Source organism: Lepisosteus oculatus, chromosome 18, assembly GCF_040954835.1.
Source record: "Lepisosteus oculatus isolate fLepOcu1 chromosome 18, fLepOcu1.hap2, whole genome shotgun sequence".
Taxonomy (NCBI): Eukaryota; Metazoa; Chordata; class Actinopteri; order Semionotiformes; family Lepisosteidae; genus Lepisosteus; species Lepisosteus oculatus.
Window position 1 is genome coordinate 19,444,129 of NC_090713.1, and position 22,170 is coordinate 19,466,298.

The window sequence follows — 22,170 nt, forward strand, 5'->3', positions numbered from 1 at the left end:
GGGTGTTGATGGGGTCTGTCAATGTAGCCTCAAACAAAAGTTACACTAAGTTACGCATATAGCTGATTTGCTTTAGCAACCCCAGTGGCTTAACGCTACAGGACAAAAGACAGGAACAACACCCACAGACAGGATAAAGCAGACCAATGTCTGCTGCATATCAAAGGACAGAGCAAGACAGAGTAGGACAAGGGGTAATTACATATCGAAGAACAGGACAAGCTCTCAGATTGTGAAACAAACTTTCTTCTGACTGTATATAAGAGCTGGGAGACCCTTGCAGTTGGTCTGTTCTGCGGGGCAGACCCGGCGCGCGTTCTCGGACTTATCGAACTCCATAAAACTGGATCCGCACGAGATCTGTGTCCTGCTCCCTTGAGGAAGAATTTCCCACAACACGCGCGTCGCGGAAGGCAACAGCAGACCCGACCCCTGCGTCAGCTCAGACAGCCCTAAGGGGTTGACAGGCAGGGAATACTCAGTGCGCCAAACCGTCAGATCTCTTCTGGGGTCACTTACAGCTGCTGGTATCTCCCTGGCACAGCACGCTGAGCAAAAGGACAACCTGCAGGCAAGACTGGACTCACCACGTGCTGGATCACTCCCATTGATACCACTGTACAACACTCTGGAGGCAGGGACCGGATTGTGGGGGTGCGTAGGCCCTGGGCACTTTCACTCCGAAACGTGCAAAAAGAGGGGTGAACGCCGATTAAACTGTTCTTAATGCCGGACCCCGTGATTGATGGGGCGAGCCGAGCGCCCGTCACTACGAGACCTCCAGTTTCTAGAACAGTCGCTAGAGAGCGCAGGATTATTGATCTGGAGCACCTACAGGAGCGAGTTCCTTACTGTCCCCCCCCCCCAGCCCATCTACACTCTGGGGGTGACCTCAGGGCCTTCTCCTGTTATGCCCCCAAGTTCTGGAACTCTCTGCCCAAGGATATCAGAGAGTCACCTTCTCTAAACTCCTTCAAATCCAGACTCCAAACCCTCTTCTTCAGAAGAGCCTTTACTGAACTGGTTCCACTCTTCACCCCTCTGCTTTTCTTAGTACCACCATCCACGGTCTCCTCTGTGTATTGTCATTGTGTTTTATCTGGTGTGTTCTTCTTATTTATTGTTGTTGTCATTCTGTAAAGCGCTTCGAGAAGTCACTGTTAAAGGCGCTATATAAAATAACATTTTTCTTCTTCTTCAGGGATTGATAAGCTACAGTAACATAGTTCAATTGGAATAAAAACCAGAAGCTACCAGGGTATCTCAGAACCAGGACTGGGAAACAGTGATGTGGAGGAGGCTATATGATGGGTGGAGCAGTGGCTAAGGCTCTGTGCCTGTGGCTGGGAGGTTGCTGGTTCAAGTCCCATAGTTGGCAGAGGAATCCTACTCTGTTGGGCCCCTGAGCAAGGCCCTTAACACCCCAGGGGTGCCATATAAATGGCCGACGCTGTGCTCTGACCCCCAGCTTCTCTCTTCTTGTCTGTGTGTCTCCTGGAGAGCAAGCTGGGGTCTGTGAAAAGACACATTCCTCATGCAAGAAATTGTATAGGGCCGATAAAGTGATCATCTGTGTTAGTCATACAGCAGCATTGCATTTAAGAGCCTGTTAAAAGCTCATTTGTAACTCTCAATAGGTAACACCATGTCAGTTTAAGTAGTCTAATCTACTTTATCCAAGATAAAGCAGGGGGTAACCACAACAGAGAAAGCATGAATGAGGCTGATGACATCACGTCAGGGTTAAACAGATGAAGGTTTGGGAAGCAGATCAGGCAAATTAGTTGCTTCTTAACGTTAATCAACCAACACCTGGGATGCAATTAGGCCAATTACAAGACAATTTAAGATTTAAGACAGGGAAAGATATCTGGCAAATTAAATTGAATGTAAGTAAAGAGGCACAGTGGCCAGCATTAGTGCCTCAGGTTCAGTTCCGGACCAGAGGTGCTGTCTGTGTGGAGTTTGCATGTTCTCCCTGCGTCAGTGTGAGTTTTCTCTGGGTGCTCTGGTTTCCTCTCACAGATCAAAGGCATGCTGGTGGGTTAATTGGCTTGTGGGAAAACTGCCCCTGGCGGGACCGCGTGTGTCTGTGCGTGTCTCGAGATTGACTGGCGTCCCACCCAGGGTGTACCCTGCCTTGCGCCTGTTGCCTGCTGGGATAGACTCCAGCTCCCATGGGACAAAGGCATCTTTCAAGTGGGATCAGTGGATCTGGAGAAAAACACTCAGTACACTCAGTATGCCAGCAGTCATATCACTCTGCAACTCCCCACTGGCAGCCCTACTGGAGACTCAGCAGGTGGGAGCCTGGCCAGTACCTGGAGGGGAGACTCCTGGGAAAGCTGAGGCTGCCGCTGGAAGAGGTGTTAGTGGGGCCAGCAGGGGGCGCTCACCCTGCGGTCTGTGTGGGTCCTAATGCCCCAGTATAATGATGGGGATACTAGACTGTAAACAGGTGCCGTCCTTCGGATGAGACGTCAAACCGAGGTCCTGACTCTCTGTGATCATTAAAAACCCCAGGGTGTTTCTCGAGAAGAGTAGGGGTGTTACCCCGGTGTCCTGGCCAAATTTCCCCCCTGGCCTTTACCCATCATGGCCTCCTAATAACCCCCTTCTCTGAACTGGCTCCATCACTCTGCCCTCCTCCCCACTGAGAGCTGGGGTGTGGGGAGCGGACTGGCGCCTCATCCAGGTGGGGGTACACACTGCTGGGGGTGGAGGGGATCCCCATGACCTGTAAAGCACTTTGAGTGGAGTGTCCAGAAAAGCGCTATATATGTGTAAGCAATTATTATTATTATTATTATTATTATAGTACTGACTGTTTAAAAAGGCCTGTTCTGACCAACAGCACCTTCCGTGCTCCGATGCTTTCTGCACGGTGTAGCTCAGCAGAACAGCCGAGAGGAATGCAGAATAAAGAGTTAGAGAGATGAATTCCACCGTCAGGAAAACACATTATGTGCGCGGGTTGGATCCAGACTAGGTGAGGTCACGAGGAGAAACGGATCATTTCTCACCTCGCAGGATTACGGCGGTCAGGGTGTGGGTCGTTCGAGTGGAGAACTGCAGCCTGCTGACCTGGAAGGTGTCCAGGACCGTGAAACCACAGTCATGCTTGGATTCTGAGGCACGGCCGGGAGGGAGACTGAAAACAAATTTACCCAGCCGCTGGACGAGCTGAATGTTTCAAAGGAGATCTAGAGAGAGATTCAGATTTCAGCCTGGAAAGAGGAAAAAGATGAGCTTGGATGAAAATGAAGGCCGAATGGGCGTTGGTATGGGGGGATTGCATAGCAAAATACTAGGGTTCTAGGCAGCATGGTTCAGTTCCAGACTTGGGGTGCTGTCTGGGTGGAGTTTGCATGTTCTCCCCCAGGTGTCTTGGGATTCCACTAAAAGCTTCGTTTCCCTCCCACAGTCCAAAGACTGTGAACAAAGGTGGGTGAACTGGCCCTGGTGCGAGTGGGTGTGTGTCCGTCTTTGCGCCCTGCAAGGACGTTGTTAGAAAACAGATGGATAGGAATATCGTTCAAACGAACCAGTCTGACCCGAGTTACAATACTGGGGACTATTCCAGGTCACCACACATCACTGCCCCAGAAACGGCGCAAAGAACAAAGCAACCGGAAGAAATCCAAGTCTGAAAGGAGGGCCCGACGCGGATTAAAAGGAACTGAATCTCTTCAGTCTTGCGCGCAAGAGATAATGAGGACGCTGGACTGAAGTATTCAAAGAGCTGAGAGGTTATTAACACCAACGTTATTAGTCCCACACCATCTCAGGGGCAAAACTGCGGGTAGTGTGGCGAAGGCGGAGAAAAAGGGAGGTATGTCTGTACACAAAGGGTGGTGGGGGTCTGGAACAAGCTTCAAGAAACAGTGAGACGAGGCCCACAGGAGACAAATACTACTAGCAACCAGACATGACCGGAAGTGCCTCTCCTTGTCGGAACCTTTCTTCTGATACCTTTCTTCTGATTTTTAATGACCACAGAGAGTCAGGACTCTCTCACACACACACACACTCTCGCTCTCTCTCACTCTCTCTTTCACACACACACACACTCTCACACATTCTCACACCGCTGTCAAACCGTGACGTAAGAACGCAAGACCCACCGCCGGCTGGGCGGTGATGACGTCAGGGCACGATACCCTCCCGCCCCAAAGCGGCACTTTTTTTCCCTGTTGTAAATCCTCAGCGCCAAACAGGGTCTGGCCGCTAGCGACCGCAGTGGAAACTCCCCCCCCCAATTAACACGGGCTGTGAAGTCAGAAAACAATTATATTCCGCGCCGCCGCCCGCCCGACCCTGAAAAGCGCGCACACGCCCCGGCTCAGAGCCGCGGGATATACCGGCGCCAACGACGTGACGGGTCGGAGGGAAGGAGGGAGCGGGAAAACCTGTGGAAAACCGTGGAGGACTGGAGCTCAAGAATCGCAATTCCCCGGGGAAGGGGAGCACCTCGGTCCTGTGAAACTGCCCCCCCGAACAGGAGAAACCTTCGTCGCGTCACTGTTGCCGCGTCTAAACTCGATGTGTTCGTACGTAATACATTTTTTTTAATAATAAAAAAAAATTTAAACGTATGAAGAATTTACAAATACAACTACAACCCGAGGATCAAAAACAGGTACAAGAGAAAAAACACAAACAGAAAAAAAACACCATTTATGTGTAAATTATGTGATCAAATTGTATTTTTTACATATATGTTTTCCTTGCGTTATTATTGATCAATTTTTAATAGAGTTTAAAAAGCGTCTCAGCTCCAACTCAGAAGTACTAGAAAGGGGAGTATTATTAGACCCTTTTGATTTCTGGATGTGAAATTTACCCAGAACGACTCATAAATTGACTGTAAATAAATGCTCTTTGTCCAAATTTTCGATTGAACGGTACAATGAAATATCAAGATCCTTCAATCTAAATAAACACCTTTAACACCACTGCAGGTGGTGCGAGCCGGCTTACCAGCGCGGTGACGTCACCGCCCTTCCCTGGGTGTGACGCCGGAGACCCGGGTTCGAGTCCCCATCGGTGAACCCGAGAGCGCTATAATATAGTGTTTTAGGTGTGTCTATATGTATTAATGTAAAGTTCAGGTGAGTAGCTGCGTCAGCAGGCGTAGGCTGCAAAGGAGCAAGTAATAGATTTATTCCCTGCTGAAAAGAGAAGACAGAAAACGCAACGTTTCGGCCGTGGAGCCTTCTTCAAGGTGTCACCCGGCCGAAACGCGGTGTGTTCTCTCTTCTCTCTTTTCAGCCATGGAATAAACCTTTCACTTGTTCCTTAAGGGGACGTTTTCCATTTGGCGATTTATCCGGCTTGATCCGTGAAAATAAAAATAGCTCGTCATTCAACACCGAGATCGGCTCGGATCTGTTCACTGGATCCGTGGCTTTTTCCGCCCCCACGCTGGGAAACGGGACGCGTTTTCTCGACACATCGGAGTCTGTTGCACGGCGCCCCCACGCCCCCCATAAACTGGCGCAAGAACCGTTCTCAGCAAAGCGATTTATTTCTGAATTTCATTCCCCTTGAAGATGAAGATGAGTGATGGCAAACGCCGGCTTCCCAAACGAGAGGGAGATATCGAGAATCGTCCTGAATCCCGGCTCACATGAGGTGGGGGCTACACTTTCCTATCCTCCTTCTCAGTTGCAGTGGTGTGGTAGTGGTGATATACGCGCTCTGATGAACAAGGATAAACGACAATAATTATGAGTACAGGTGTCAAACGAGGGTGAGACATATTATTGCTTACACTTCTATAGCGCCTTTCTGGACCCTCCACTCGGAGCTCTGTACAGCTCATGGGGATCCCCTCCACCCCCAGCAGTGTGAACCCCCCACCTGGATGAGGTGCCAGTCCGCTCCCCACACCCCAGCTCTCAGTGGGGAGGAGAGCAGAGTGATGAAGCCAGTTCAGAGAGGGGGGTTATTAGGAGGCCATGATGGGTAAAGGCCAGGGGGGAAATTTGGCCAGGACATCGGGGTAACACCCCTACTCTTCTCGAGAGACACCCTGGGGTTTTTAATGACCACAGAGAGTCAGGACCTCGGTTTGATGTCTCATCCGAAAGACGGCGCCTGTTTACAGTCTAGTGTCCCCCGTCACTATACTGGGGCATTAGGACCCACACAGACCGCAGGGTGAGCGCCCCCTGCTGGCCCCACTAACACCTCTTCCAGCAGCAGCCTCAGCTTTCCCAGGAGTCTCCCCACCAGGTACTGGCCAGGCTCCCACCTGCTGAGTCTCCAGTGGGGGGTGCCAGTGGTGAGCTGCAGAGTGACAGGGCTGCTGGCACTGATCGCTCATATGCTATGATCTCGGCGCCTCTGGAGAGGACGATGCTATTAGGAGAAGTTGCGTTGGGGTGGCAAATCTTTGACCCCTTGACCATTACTTATAATCAGAAACAAGAATAATCATGAAACCAATTGCCAAACAAGAGATGGTCCGAAATACGGTGTCTGAGGAAAGCTCTAAGCATCATCAAAGACCGCACACACCCCAGCTACAGACTGTTTGACCCTCTACCCTCTGAAACACGGTCCCAGAGCATTCGGGCCCGGACTACCAGACTCGGAGACAGTTTCGACCCCTGCACTATCAAACTGTTAAACTCCCAGCCTCTCTCACCTACGATCTGAACCCTCACAGTGCCTTCTCTCTTACAAGAAAACTCAAACACACACTGAAATCTACCTCCACCTCACACGTCAAGAAGCTCACTCTCCATAATTTTTCTATTATATCTCATCCTGTTGATACGTGTTTTTGCACATCTGATGTTGTTTCGCACATTACCTGCTGTTGTTTCACACACTGCCTGTTATTATACAATTGTATTGTTGTTGTTTTTGTACCACTTATCGTCTGAGAGCTAGCTAAATAGCATTGTGTTATACCTTATACTATAATAATAAACTATTTTATATAGCGCCTTTAAAGGTGGCTCCTCACAGCTCTTTACAGGATGACAACAACAATAAATAAGAAGAACACACAAGATAAAACACAATGACAATACACAGAGGAGACCGTGGATGGTGGTACTAAGAAAAACAGAAGGGTGAAGAATGGAACCAGTTCAGTAAAGAAGAGGGTTTGGAGTCTGGATTTGAAGGAGTTTAGAGAAGGTGACTCGCTGATATCCTTGGGCAGAGAGTTCCAGAGCTTGGGGGCATGACAGGAGAAGGCCCTGAGGTCACCCCCAGAGTGTAGACGGGCTGGGGGGGACAGTAAGGAGAGCAGAATTCGAAGGTTGCGAGGTGGGGATATACCTATATATGAGTTTAACGACAACAAACCTGAACTTGAAATAGGATCTCAGCACCTACGGAGAGACCGGTTCTATTCAGCAGCTGGGGCATGTTAAATTGCACTTTGCAATTAACAAGAAGAAAATGCAGTTGCCACACCAGAGTGAGACATCAGGGAAGTCTTAGCCCCGACGCTAAAGGAGAAGACTTATCAGTTTCGCAGTGGCGCTGGTGCGGCAGTGGGTATTATTAACCAGGACGCTTTGGGGCGCTCCCATTAAGAAAAAACAGAATTATTCTGCCAGAGGAGAGTGAGATACGAACATGTAGCCCGTCAGCATGTATGGAGAGGACAGTTTAATCGGCAGACGCAGTGGTTTCAGTCTGGTAGCGGTGATACAGTACTGTACAAGCGCGATCATTTGCACCTCCTTGGGTGTGCTCCCATTAACAACGAGAAGAATTCTGAACACCTGCCCTGTCTTTCCCACACCAGAAGAAGGCTCCACAGCTGAAACGTCCTGTTTTGTCTCTTCTCAGCCTGGAATCAACCTACTTGTTCCCAATTCTGAGTACAGTTGCCAAAGGAGAGTGAGATACAAACAAACAGCCCGTCAGCACGTATGGAGAGGACAGTTTAATCGGCAGAAGCAGTGGTTTCAGTCTGGTAGCGGTGGTACTGTACTGGACCAGCGCGATCATTTGCACTTTCTTGGGTGTGCTCCCATTAACAGCAATACGAAAACACCTCAAGAATAATTCTGAACACCTGCCCTGTCTTTCCCTCACCAAAACAAGGCTCCACAGCCGAGACGTTGTGTTTTCTCTCTTCTCAGCCTGGAATCAACCTACTCGTTCCCAATTCTGAGTACAGTTGCCAGAGGAGAGTGAGATACGAACAAACAGCCCGTCAGCACGTATGGAGAGGACAGTTTAATCGGCAGAAGCAGTGGTTTCAGTCTGGTAGCGGTGATACTGTACTGGACCAGGGCGATCATTTGCACTTTCTTGGGTGTGCTCCCATTAACAGCAAGACGAAAACAGCTCGAGAAGAATTCTGAACACCTGCCCTGTCTTTCCCTCACCTGAAGAAGGCTCCACAGCCGAAACGTTGTGTTTTCTCTCTTCTCAGCCTGGAATCAACCTACTCGTTCCCAATTCTGAGTACAGTTGCCAGAGGAGAGTGAGATACGAACAAACAGCCCTTCAGCACGTATGGAGAGGACAGTTTAATCGGCCGAAGCAGTGGTTTCGGTCTGCTAGCGGTGATACTGTACTGTACAACTTTTGCACTCTCTCGTTGGCGCTCTTATCAGCGGCCACCGTGACAGCGCGCCGCCGGCTCACTCACCCACTCTGAAGCCGTTGCCGGTGAGCGTGTCGGCGGACTGGCCGTTCTCGCCGATGAGCGTGGTGTTGCTGCCCTGCTCGCAGGTGTCCTGGCACTGGCCCTTCAGGCAGGTCCGCTTGCAGATGAGCGGCGCGATGACCACCTTGAAGCGCTCCCGGGCCGAGGGGCGCTCGGCCGCCCGCCCCAGGCGCTGCACGCCCAGCCACAGGAGGAGGAGGAGGAGGAGACGGGGGCTCATGCTGGCATCCTCGGCCCGCCGATGCGGGGTGAGATCGGGGGGGGGAGGAGGGAGCCTCGCCGGAAAGAGAGCCGTACGACGGCCTCTCCTCTCTCTTACGGTCCCTTCTCAAGCCAGCCTCGGGCTCCCCGCACCACCCAAGCTCGGTTCGGGGAGGCTGCCTCCCGCGGAAACTCTCCGCCCGTCCAAACACCGGCTCCTGCCAAAACCAACCCGCCTCCCCTCTCCCCTCAAGCTCGGCGGCGGCTCCTTCACGCCAGACGGAGGGGCAACGGGACCGTCCGCGCCCGGCGGTCCGTCCGCATAGCGCCGTGCGACGGGTCGGGTCGGGTCGGGTCCGGTCCGAACTTCAGCAAGTAAGTGAAGAAAAAAAAAACTTGTGCCGTCTCCCCTCCTCCTCCTCCGCGCCTCTCAGGGAAAATAAACACCACGAACCGGGAGAAATGACAGCCCTCAGGCAGACAAGCGGGGAAGTTTTCCTCCCCGGCTGTTGCGGAATCCCGTCTCGGCTGTTTTTTGAGTTGGCCTCTTAGCCCGGGGGTGTTGTCTGCCTGGTGTGTTATGTGCGTATCTCTGGGAGCCGGAGAAAAACGAAGAGTGAGAGTGAGAGAGAGAGAGAGAGGGAGGGGAGGAGGGAGAGAGAGGGAAAGACGAGCCAATCCTTCGCGGAGAACCGTACCCCCTGGCCGGGGGCCAGGCAGCGGTAGCTCGGCTGAAGTGGCTCCGTTGTTGCTCTCTCTCTCCCCACACACTGCCCTGGTCCTCCCTCTCTCTCTCTCTCTCCTACAGGGAGCGATAATGATACAGCTGGACATGTCACTCCCTGCCAGGAGCCCTTTTCCTTTCAGTCGTGCCGGCGTCCCAACACCGAGGGGAGGGTAAACTTTTCGCCGGGGGGGAGACGCGACGGCCTTGCCGGCTAAGTCAGCTCGCGTCTCGTCGTGACGCACTTTTATAAAACCCCACAGACCGGGGGGGTCGTACGCCGCCTCAGGTTGGACCGAGTTACCCCCTGATTCGTGTCGTTGAGGAGGCACTGTTGAAGTCCGCTTATAGATAAAAGTTTTCGGAGCGCGATGGCTCCACAGGACGGGGGACGGGGGTGTTTGGCGCTCGGAGGAGCGAAGATTGTTCCAGAAAACTCCTGTTTCCCCACTTGGTTGACCGAGATGCCGGCCTCATTCATTCCCATATTTCGCCTTCCTCTTGGGATTCTTACTACGACTCACTCGAATGATTCGGTTATCGATCAATTCGGGGGGGGTTGAAATACGTTTCTTACGTGTGGATAACCACGAACCTCTAAAACGCAGTCTTGAAACGGCCTAAGCGTGAAACGTCATTTTCAGATTTTCGGCTGACACAACCGCAGATTCTACCCCCCCCGTCTGGAGGCGAAAGACATGCTGTCCTGGTAAATTGGTGCCTCATCTTGCACTGGTGTCCCACCCTGATCATAGTCCAGCTTTTGTACCCTAGGAGTTTGGGATAGGCCCAACATTGGTGTCACCCATAGCAGGAAAAGGTGCCTTTCTGCGAACAGGTGAAAGGGGTTAGCGTAACACAATTGAAGGCTGAGAAGCTTGTCCGATCTCCCTTCTTTTCCCTGCCTTCAGGCCGATTCAGGTCAGGGCATCTGCCAGGTGGGGCAGTGAAAGTTGACTGTGGCGTGTGCGAGCATTTGAGCTGTAGCCAGAAAACGCCTGGTTTCGAACCCCGGTCACTGCTGAGGGACAGTCTTAGGCCAGCAGCCATATCACCCTGCAGCTCCCCACTGGAGACTCAGCAGGTGTGAGCCTGGCCAGTACCTGGAGGGGGAGACTCCTGGGAAAGCTGAGGCTGCTGCTGGAAGAGGTGTTAGTGGGGCCAGCAGGGGGCGCTCACCCTGCGGTCTGTGTGGGTCCTGATGCCCCAGTATAGTGACGGGGGACACTAGACTGTAAACAGGCGCCGTCCTTCGGATGAGACGTCAAACCGAGGTCCTGACTCTCTGTGGTCATTAAAAACCCCAGGGTGTTTCTCGAGAAGAGTAGGGGTGTTACCCCGGTGTCCTGGCCAAATTTCCCCCCTGGCTTTTACCCATCATGGCCATCAGTTATGTTGGTGTGGCAGGGCTGTTAAAAACATTTTAACCTTCACCATTAAAGCCCTCGTGCGTTTCCTTTTCACCACGCCTGCTGTTTTCTCCAGCTCCTACCAGGTCGCAGAGGGTCTGCTACAAGACCCGGCACGGATCTCGGTCCGTGCTCGTAACAGAGGGGGGATTCTCTTGTGTAAAAAAAACCCCCGCTGGCTGACCTCTCCTCGGTCCTCCCCAGCTGACAGCCGAGAGACGATGAAGCCCCCAGCCCCCTGCCTTTCCCAGATCGCCTCTCTGCGCTGAGCAGCGACCTGCCAGATACCTCGCCCGCTCTCCAAATAACAGCTCTCCAGTGTTTTCCATGGGTTTTTTTCTTGTTTTTACATTCCAGCCCCTTTCTCTTTGTTTTTTTCCAGCATTCCAGAGGGTTGGAGCTTTTTTTGTTCCCAAGTTTTCAAGGACTCAAGGGAACAGAACAGTCTTTCTAATAATTTCCCTCTAAGGACAAGACAAAAATAAAGGAAGAGATGGACTGCAGCCCGCCAGGAGACTGTCGAGCCCATCTGGGGATTTTTAATCTTTATCGGTTTCTGCCGCAGGGGCAGTAAGATGGCTCAGAGCTGGAGACCCTGGCTTCCAACTTGAACCTGGGACACAGTCTGTGTGGAGTTTGCATGTTCTCCTCATGTTTGCGTGGGTTTCCAGTTTCCTGTCACAGTCCGAAGGTGTACAGGAGGGTAATTTGACTTCTGGGAATACTGGCCCTGGTCTGAGTGTGTGTGTGTGTGAGTGTGTGTGAGTGTGAGTGTGTGTGTGTGTGTGTGTCCTGTGATGGACTTGTGTCCTGTCCAGGGTGTGTGTGTGTCCTGTGATGGACTGGTGTCCTGCCCAGGGTGTGTGAGTGTGTCTGTGTGTGTCCTGTGATGGACTGGCGTACTGTCCAGGGTGTGTGAGTGTGTGTGTCCTGTGATGGACTGGCGTCCTGTCCAGGGTGTGTGAGTGTGTGTGTGTCCTGTGATGGACTGGTGTCCTGTCCAGGGTGTCTGAGTGTGTGTGTCCTGTGACGGACTGGTGTCCTGCCCAGGGTGTGTGAGTGTGTGTCTGTGTGTGTCCTGTGATGGACTGGTGTCCTGTCCAGGGTGTACCCTGCCTTGCACCAAGACTTGATGGGATACCCCTCCACCTTAAATCGGAAGGCGTGGTTGAAAACGGATGGATTGTAAAGAGCAGGCACGTTCTGAACAGAAATTGGTGGGGGGGGGGGGGGGGCGCGTTTCTTTACACAGAGAGTGGCAGGTGTCTGAAACGAAAAACCTGGCTCACTGGAATCTTTCTACTGTAATGATGATGTTGCTTTATCAGCCCTATACAATGTCTTGCATGAGGAATTCGTCTTTTTACAGACCCCAGCTTGCTCTCCAGGAGACACACAGACAGGGAGAGAGAAGCTGGGGGGTCAGAGCACATTTATACGGCACCCCTGGAGCAGCAGGGGTGTTAAGGGCCTCGCTTAGGGGCCCCACGGAGTAGGATCCCTCTGCCGGCCGCGGGATTTGAACCAGCAACCAGGCGCAGATCCTCAGCCACAGAGCCACCGGTCCAGAAGAACTGTAGCGCGATTTGATCATTAAAATCCACTTGCAACTGACTGCCCCCCCCCGCCCCCTTGTGCTTTTCTCTGTGTTGGGTCCTTAATTCTCAAGCAGCAGCACGCCTGAGATCAGAGCAGTGACAGATGAGCAATCCCCGCCACACACACATTTTGTTGTCGGGGTTCTGGACAGTCTGGGGGACGCCTCCTGGCTTGTAGCCGAAGTGGGTTTTTTTTACAGCTTTTAACAACGCGCCGTGGTCTGGATGAGCAGCCTGATGGCAAACGCAGACCGGGAGAGAGCCGGGCCCGGCGACTCAGACCTGGGAGAGTGAGGGGGGGGGAGAGAGAGAGAGAGAGAGAGGCTTGAGTCATTTCCTTTCTGAAAGTGAGAGTGTTTGTTTTCAGTCGCTAAGGAAATGACTGCACCGCGCTGGAGTCGGTTCACAGGCGGCTCTCGGTGTTGTGTTTTGGCGGGGGGCTGGGGATAGGCGGGTGGCGGAGGGCAGAGGGCAGTCTGGCCTGCAGTGCCCACCCATGGGAAAACCGCACACTCCCTGGCTCCTGCAGACTGGGGTTGAGCTGCTCGGAGCCGGAGGATCAGAGCACTCGCTGGCGAACGCTGCTGTTTGCTTCGAACACGTGCAGGCCGGGAACGACGTGCCCTGCACAGCTGGGCCTGGATCAATCAGTCGATCGATCGATCAATCAGCCAGTCAGTCAGGCAATCAATTAACCGAACGATCGATCAGCCAATCAATCAGTCAGTCAGTCAATCAGCCAAAACGATCGACCAACCAATCAACCGAACTATCGATCAGTCAACCAACCAGCCAGTCAATCGATCAACCAACCAACTGATCGACCGACCAACCGAACGATCAATCGATCAATCAACCAATCAATCAGTCAGTCAGTCAGTCAATCAATCAATCAGCCAGTCGATTAACCAACCAACCAATCAACCGAACTTTCGATCAATCAACCAACCAGCCAATCAATCAATCAACCAACCATCTGATCAACCAACCGACCGATCAACCGAACGATCGATCAATCAACCAATCAATTGATCGATCGATCCTACAGTCCTACTGGCAATTAATTTTTGCCAGTCAGGCAGGCAAGCAAGCAAGCATTCATTCAATCTACCAATCAATGAAACATTCATTCATTCAATCAATCGATCAATCAAACAAGCAAGCAAGCATTCATTCAATCTACCAATCAATTAAACATTCATTCACTCAATCAATCAGTCATTCTAACTGTCTGCCCAATTCACTATAGGCATGAGTCACTATAATGACAGAGAATAGATCGAGCAGAATAATCAATAATTACGATAAATAATCACAACTCCCAAACTGCATAAGATATTTTAAGAACACCTGGACAGTCGGTATCGCTGGGGGCAATGGAGATCTGTGTTCTGTGGCACAGCTACAATGACAAGAGCAATAAACCACACACACCGAGATAAACAAATACTTCTTACTAGTGACAAGGTAACACACAACACGTTCTCTTTGTGTGTGAGTGGGTTTTTTCCCTGGGTTAAGAGGCTTCTAGGAAAACTGGCCCTGGTGTGAGTGTGTGTCCTGTGACAGACTGGTGTCCCATCCAGGGCGTACCCTGCCAGGCACCTGTTGCCTTCTGGGATAGATTCCAGCTGCCCTGCGCCCCTGTACTGGATAAAGTGAAAACCAGAAAGATGTGCAGTTGGATGGATCGATGAGCAACTATCTACTAACTGGACTGAGAGACCCCCTCTCCTGTGGAACCTTTCTTTTTCATTCTATGTTAAGGCTGAGGGCAGGAGGCCGGGCTTTACACAAAGGGTGGCGGGAGAAGGGAGCGCGATGTAGGTTGTTGTCTAAAGGCTGGAGGAATTGGCTCACTAGAGTTTCCACCCTCTCCGGGGTGGCACGGCTTTAATCTGGGGGGGGGTTTCCGGAGTTGGTGGGGAACATGAGCGTTTTGTCCCAGCTGACAAATGACTCACAGGCGTTGTCCTGTAAAAACACGAAGGGATTTTTAAAAGCGCCGCCGGTTGTTGTCGGTTCAGTGGGATCTGGCGCCTTCACCACCACAGCCCACGAGGCGTGTAAACAGTGCGTAGAGCTGTTTGCTCTGGAAAATGTCTGGGTCTGGATGGCGGGGGGGTTGTGTGTTTATGTGGTTAGCGTGCAGTGATGACTCCCGATGCCGGTTTGGTTCCAGTGTTTTTCTGAGGGGGGGGCGGAGACAATCCGTGACGGGCGAGGGATTCTGGAGCTGCCCCCGCCTGATGGCAGACGTCGGGAGCTTTTGAGCCCTTTTTTTATGTCACTGACCAGAAGTCGGTTCCTGTCTGGGTGGAGCTTGCACGTTGCCCTCGTGTTTGCCTCCCGGTCCGAAGACATGGCGGGAGTCGAATTGGCTTCTGGGTAAATCGGCCCTGGCGTGAGTGTCTGTGTGTGTCCTGTGACGGACTGGCGTCCTGCCCACGGTGTACCCCGCCCTTGCTTGCTGGGATAGGCCGCCCGCCGCGACCCCAGAATTGGAAGAAGCACCGAGCACATAGAAGGCAGTCAGAGGAATCGGGGCTCCCCCCGACTGCAGCTCCGGTCTCCCGGTTTGGTAGTTTGGGAAGACGAGGGAATGTGGCCGGACTGGCTCCGGACCTCGGACGGATGGGAACGAGGAGGGGGGTGTCTGGGAGTGTGTGGGTCACGAAGCGGTTTTTCAGGACCCTATGCAGCCGACATGCAGAATCCGGAGGGGAGTGAGACAAACACAGTGGGGGAGGAGACTGGGATCGGGGCTGGTAGACGAACAGGGGGGGGCGTGTCGACGGGGCGCTGGTGTTCGGGGGGGGCTGTGATCCAAGGTAAACAACTCCGAAGGGGAAATCCAGAGTAGGCAGGAGAGTCCAGAGCCGGGTGATCCATCCATGACAGAGACACGACAGAAGTTGAAAGCCGGAGCGGGATCCGGCTAAGGATCAGGGGGGAATAAAAACAGGATAACGAGGCCAGGCGCTCCCAGCCCCGGACCCAGACGGTCAGGACGCTTCAGGGCGTCCATCTTCCAGAGCTGAGCCAGGAATGGCGGGAGCATCTGGCTTCTGTAGGGAAAGGGCTGGGACAGGGAGCAGGTGCCAAAACTCAGGACAAACGAGGAGGGGCCGGAGTAACCCCTTAAGAGGAGGGGCTTCCGATCGGGACAGTGTGTGTGTGTGTGAGACGAGTCCCGCACACACGCACGAGGAGTGGGAGACATTTGGGATCCAGACAAAAGTGAAGCAGGAATTTTCGGCTCTATCTGTCTGGACCTGCAGGTATAAATGTATTTGTATATATGTATTCATAATCCATACCTTTATAATAATCCTAAACAGAGATCATTTGTGATTCATGATATACAATATGATATATAATCATTTCTAATAATACACGCATAAAATATTTGTGATTTTATATATTGGTATACTGTATTCGTAATATCTACAAATGTATCCTAATACTTCTATTTATTACAGAGTATACATTGTTTTCAAGGTTTAGGAAATTATCATATATAATGATTTGTATAGTATATATTATTTTATAATATATATTCCAAACTAGAGGTCCATCAATGGACAGCGTCTCCCAGCCCCTCTGTGACCTGCTTGTGGAAATGAAGAGCACATTCAGCAATAGACTGATCCATCCCCAGGGCGACAGGGGGCGCTATGGGGGTCATTCTGGCCCTCTGCCACAAGACTGTACAACGCCTCCACCTTGCGTCTGGGCAGAGGCAACACTGACAGGGACCTGTGTCTGGACTGAGCAGCAAACTGATACATCTGCTCTTTTTCTTTCCTGTTTACAACCGTTTTTGTGCAGTAGATGCCAGGGACCTGTGCAATACATTTATATTTATATTCAGATTGTGCGATACGACTTTTTTGTGGACTGTTCTGTTCTGGTGTGTTCTTTGTGTGTTCTGGACTGCGAGTAAGTCTTCTTAGTGCACTTCTCACTGTTCTGATTGTATTGTATGTGTTGTATTATTATTATTGTATCATTCCATATCACTCTGCAGCTTCCCACTGGCAGCCCCACTGGAGACTCAGCAGGTGGGAGCCTGGCCAGTACCTGGAGGGGAGACCCCTGGGAAAGCCGAGGCTGCTGCTGGAAGAGGTGTTAGTGGGACCAGCAGAGGGCGCTCACCCTGCAGTCTGTGTGGGTCCTGATGCCCCAGTATAGTGACGGGGGACACTAGACTGTAAACAGGAGCCGTCCTTCGGATGAGACGTCAAACCGAGGTCCTAACTCTCTGTGGTCATTAAAAATCCCAGGATGTTTCTCGAGAAGAGTAGGGGTGTTACCCCGGTGTCCTGGCCAAATTTCCCCCCTGGCCTTTACCCATCATGGCCTCCTAATAACCCCCCTCTCTGAACTGGCTCCATCACTCTGCTCTCCTCCCCACTGAGAGCTGGGGTGTGGGGAGCGGACTGGCACCTCATCCAGGTGGGGGTACACACTGCTGGGGGTGGAGGGGATCCCCATGACCTGGAAAGCGCTATATAAGTGTAAGCAATTATTATTATAGCAATGATAATAATAATAGCAATTATTAATTATTTGTTACACTGTTGCTGTGTTGACTGTGTTAAACTGCAATTTCCCTCACGGGATCAATAAAGTATCTATCATAGTTTCAATAAATATCTCAATCATGTATTTAAAATAATATTAATGTATGTATAAATGTGTTTATGTAGAAGTGTCCCAACCTAAACCCCAGCCCTACCTCAACCCTAACCTTAACCTTCTGACGGTGCTCCCTGTGGTACGAATCGCAGGCGGATCTGACCTCGCTTCTCCCTGAGAGAGTTTCAACCGCGCCAACGTGTGACATAACATCTTCCCCGTCGCTGACTCTACGGCACCATCCTGAACGACAGCGGGATGTTTCATTCACAGAGAGGCCCGTGTCTCCCTTGCTCGCGAGATGCCTTCGCGTCCGAAGAATGCAGAACATCCCAGTCCAAACATTCCGTCACAAGGAAATGATTTGAATTTGACGTCACTCCGCCATGATACAGTGGGAAACATTTCTCTCAGACACATGGGTTTCATTATTGCCTTGACGCTAGGTTTTTTTTTCGGGTTCTGGCTGGGCAATAGCTTTTTATGACTGGATTTCTTCTTTTGTGAGTGGGGTGGGTCTGGAAGCAGCGATACTCCAGCACCGGGCAGCAGCGGAGCGGAGCTGGGGGTGTATAGCGATCCGATCTCCCGAGAAGCTCAGACGGGACAAGCTTTGTTTTTTTAAAAAAAAACAAAAACAAAATGAATGCGATTTCCGGCCCGATTCCAGATTCTCCTCATAATCCATCTCTCTGTAGCGCACTCTCTGGTCCGCCCTCTGGCAAGTGGACCTGACTCACTCACAAATTATGTACATCTGCAGCGATTTTCCGAGCATAGGTAGTGAAACTTTCGGGCTGAGCCAGGAAAATGCTTTCGCTGTGGAAATTACAGAAAGGGTGCAAGCCGAGCAGATCCGTAATCCGCACAGGGATGAGGTTCTGTCTCTGTAAATACCTGTCGGACGCAGGATGAAGGAAAGTCATCTCGTTCGTTCTGTGACCGAGGCACCTCTCTCGAGATCTCTTCGGTCTTTTCCCGGGAGATTTGTCTCAAAACCTCAGAGGCAGAAGAGTCAAAGAGGGCCCTGGTGCTGTAGCACGTGAATCGCGAAGACTGTGGACCGCGAAATCGATCTGTGGACCGCGAAATCGATTCAAACCCATCGGATCGTTTTGGACCGATATGTACAGCCACTTGCTGACACAATGTGTTGCGAGATCTAGGACAAACTGCTTGAGATATCGTGCCCTGCGTGTCGTGCATCTGGGTCGCGCTGGACTCGCAGAAGAGAAGAGAAAACCAACAGTCTGAATGGGCACACACATCCTTCAAAGGCATCGGTCAGCCCTGGAGGGGTTGGGCTCAGGTGGAAGGAGAACCAGCCGACACCGAGCTCCCGAAGGACCAGGGCTCGGGACCACTAGGCTGGACCGCTGATCGTCTTGATCACCATGTGCCTTTGATGCCCACGGAAAAGCCATATCATAGCCAGCAGCCGAATCACCCTGCAACTCACAACTGGCAGCCCCACTGGAGACTCAGCAGGTGGGAGCCTGGCCAGTACCTGGAGGGGAGACTCCTGGGAAAGCTGAGGTTGCTGCTGGAAGAGGTGTCAGTGGGGCCAGCAGGGGGCGCTCACCCTGCGGTCTGTGTGGGTCCTAATGCCCCAGTATAGTGACGGGGGACACTAGACTGTAAACAGGCGCCGTCCTTCAGATGAGACGTCAAACCGAGGTCCTGACTCTCTGTGGTCATTAAAAATCCCAGGGTGTTTCTCGAGAAGAGTAGGGGTGTTACCCCGGTGTCCTGGCCAAATTTCCCCCCTGGCCTTTACCCATCATGGCCTCCTAATAACCCCCCCTCTCTGAACTGGCTCCATCACTCTGCTCTCCTCCCCACTGAGAGCTGGGGTGTGGGGAGCGGACTGGCGCCTCATCCAGGTGGGGGTACACACTGCTGGGGGTGGAGGGGGATCCCCATGACCTGTAAAGAGCTCTGAGCTCTGGAGGGTCCAGAAAGGCGCTATATAAGTGTAAGCAATTATTATTATTATTAAAGTGTGAGCCTTACAGGTTGCTGTACTTCACAGATGATGCAGTACATGAATATGTAAATAGTTTGTATATATAGAGAGAGAGAGTAGTAGATTGAGGGGCAGTCACAGAGTTATGTAGTAAGAGTTTTAGCGCACTGTGTGGATAAAGCGTCCGTTCCTCATTAAGAAGCTGTGTGATTCATGACAGCCCTTGAGAACATAACAGGAGCCGTGCGATGTTTTAATGTGGTTATAGTCCTGGAAAAACAATCCCTTAAAGATGTCGGTGTCGTACCATTTGAAAGCCACGGTGTCCTGTTTGCGTAAATAGCGCGTATGCCTTTAAGGCGGCCCGTCTCGCCGCGACGCGCTTCGACGTGAACATTCTCGAAGTTTTGAGCGTTCAAAAAAAACCGGGAGGGAAACTGAAGCGCAACGGTTCTCACCGTGTCTGTGGGGGGCGCAGAGTTTCGTTTACTGAAATTTTGAGGAGCAGTTTTTTTTTTTTTGGTTCTGTGGAAAACGTATTTTTGTTTGTCGGCGAAACCAAAGTGCATCTGAATTAAAAACCCGTCTTGATTTTTCCCAACCTGGCGAAGTATTGTGTGTATTGTGGTCTAGTCAGCCATAAGCTCTCATTTCTGACGGTGGAATTTCGGAAACTACACCCCCCGGTATTGAACATATACAGCGTCCTTACTCATGAATCCATCAATTTGGGGGGAAAATCTGGCCTTCAGCAGAGCCTCAGGAAAAAAAATAAAAAAAAACGCGTTTTATATTCCGCAGAAAATCAAGCTTCCGGAATTGTACGAACTGGAAAACTGTTCCGACTCTCGTCCACTAGAGGGCGCACTGCACCCAGAAACACCCGATTGCAACTAAAGTTCGTATTTACTTTTTTTTAAAGCTTCCCAGCTCACCTACGAACTTAGAGGTGCGGCTCCCGGCGCCCATTAAGTCAAAAACGTAAAAAGAAATGACAAATTACGAGGTGCATTTTTACTACAGCTGTTGGGAAGTCTCCATCTGGTCCAGATATAGCCAGCAGCCATATCACCACTGGCAGCCCCACTGGAGACTCAGCAGGTGGGAGCCTGGTCAGTACCTGGAGGGGAGACTCCTGGGAAAGCTGAGGCTGCTGCTGGAAGAGGTGTTAGTGGGGCCAGCAGGGGGCGCTCACCCTGCAGTCTGTGTGGGTCGTAATGCCCCAGTATAGTGCGGGGGACACTAGACTGTAAACAGGCGCCGTCCTTCGGATGAGACGTCAAACCAAGGTCCTGACTCTCTGTGGTCATTAAAAATCCCAGGGCGTTTCTCGAGAAGAGTAGGGGTGTTACCCCGGTGTCCTGGCCAAATTTCCCCCCTGGCCTTTACCCATCATGGCCTCCTAATAACCCCCCTCTCTGAACTGGCTCCATCACTCTGCTCTCCTCCCCACTGAGAGCTGGGATGTGGGGAGCGGACTGGCGCCTCATCCAGGTGGGGGTACACACTGCTGGGGGTGGAGGGGATCCCCATGACCTGGAAAGCGCTTTGAGCGGAGGGTCCAGAAAGGCGCTATATAAGTGTAAGCAATTATTATTACTATTAAAGTCTCCTGCTACAAATAAACAGGTATGTTTCACAGGGGACCGCATGAAAACAGTTTGCGTTTAGATTTCAGAGAAATCGACGTGTCCTTGGGTTCGACACAGTCCAATTGCGCGACCGACAGGTCTGACCGCAATCTACATTCCTATGCAGACCACAGACTGTATGGGTAAATATCGCACCTTCAATACTGTTTTGTGGTATCTAAGCGCCATTGTGAATTCAGGAAGTGGTTAACAACACGCTGCTGGCCTACGTGTGGCTCAGAACAAGGACTGGGGGGTAACCGCGGCTCCCAAATGAAATGTTTGCTTGCTAGTTGGGACACATTTTAAAATGGGCTTCCAGATGCTGAAACGTGTGAACGGGATTGTAGTCAGCGTCGGCCTCGACCCACGGTTCGGTTAGCGGTGTCCCTTGTCCCGTGACCTGCTGGATTCACGCCCAAGGTAAAAAAAACTCAGCAGCAGTGGTTGGCCTTGCTGGGTGCTGTCTGGGTGGAGTTTGCACGTTCCTCCCTGTGTTTACATGGGTTTCCTCCCACAGTCCTAAAACAGGCTGGTGTGTTAATTGGTTTCTGGGAAAACTGGCATGTGTGCAAGTGTGTGTGTGTGTGCCCTGTGATGGATCGGCGTCCCGTCGAAGGTGTACCCTGCCTTGTGCCCGTTACCTGCTGGGATAGAATTAGAAAGTGGATGGATGGAAAGAAACTCATTAAGGGCACACGATTACAGTGTCCCTCTCACTCTGATAGTCATCCCCATTATGACTCCTAGCCGAGCCCTCATCTATAGCTCTATAGGGCTAAGGACGGGAAATGTGTCTTTACACAAAGAGTGGTGGGTGTCTGGAACAACCTGCCAGTTACAGAATTAAAGCCGATTTCCCTTGGTGCCCTTTCTGGAAATTAGTGAATGGAGAAAACGGCCCCTCTCATTTGCAAGTCTCACTTTGAGCTTTTAGTTATGTGTGATTTTATAAACTGCATTCCTGTTGTGTCTATTTTAATAATGAGTCCCATCAGAAATTAACAGCTGCAGGTGCATGCAACACTGAAAACTAAAAAAAAAAGAGTAGTAAATGAGATTTGCGTTGTGTAGCTAAATGTGGGATAACATTACTCCATGAAATGCAAATCATATCCCACTAGTAACCTCAGATGTCTGAATACTAAAATTTCGAAAGAGCTTTGTTTTTCCACGGCAGAATATTTAGCCATCTGCTACACAGTGGGGGGGAGACTGTGGCTCCAGGCAGAATTAGGAATTGTTGTGTGTTGGCCAGCAGCACGCGAGAGTTAGCATTTCTAACAGATGTCACCACAGAGCAGTGGGAATCGGAGCAAAGTCGCCCAAGGACCTCAAGCCTCCCCCTGTGCAGTC

General features: G+C 51.4%; 1 protein-coding gene across 4 annotated transcripts in view; it reads right to left on the reverse strand.

The window, feature by feature from the left end:
- Positions 1-9,625, reverse strand: part of ltbp3 (latent transforming growth factor beta binding protein 3) — a 101,974-nt gene extending 92,349 nt beyond the window's left edge. For all 4 annotated transcript variants that reach the window (XM_069180276.1, XM_069180277.1, XM_069180275.1 and 1 more), the window contains exon 1: positions 8,627-9,625. In XM_069180276.1, coding sequence (XP_069036377.1) covers positions 8,627-8,864 — 238 coding nt within the window. In that variant the 5' untranslated portion in view covers positions 8,865-9,625. The remainder of the gene's footprint in view (positions 1-8,626) is intronic.
- Positions 9,626-22,170: the final 12,545 nt, after the last annotated feature.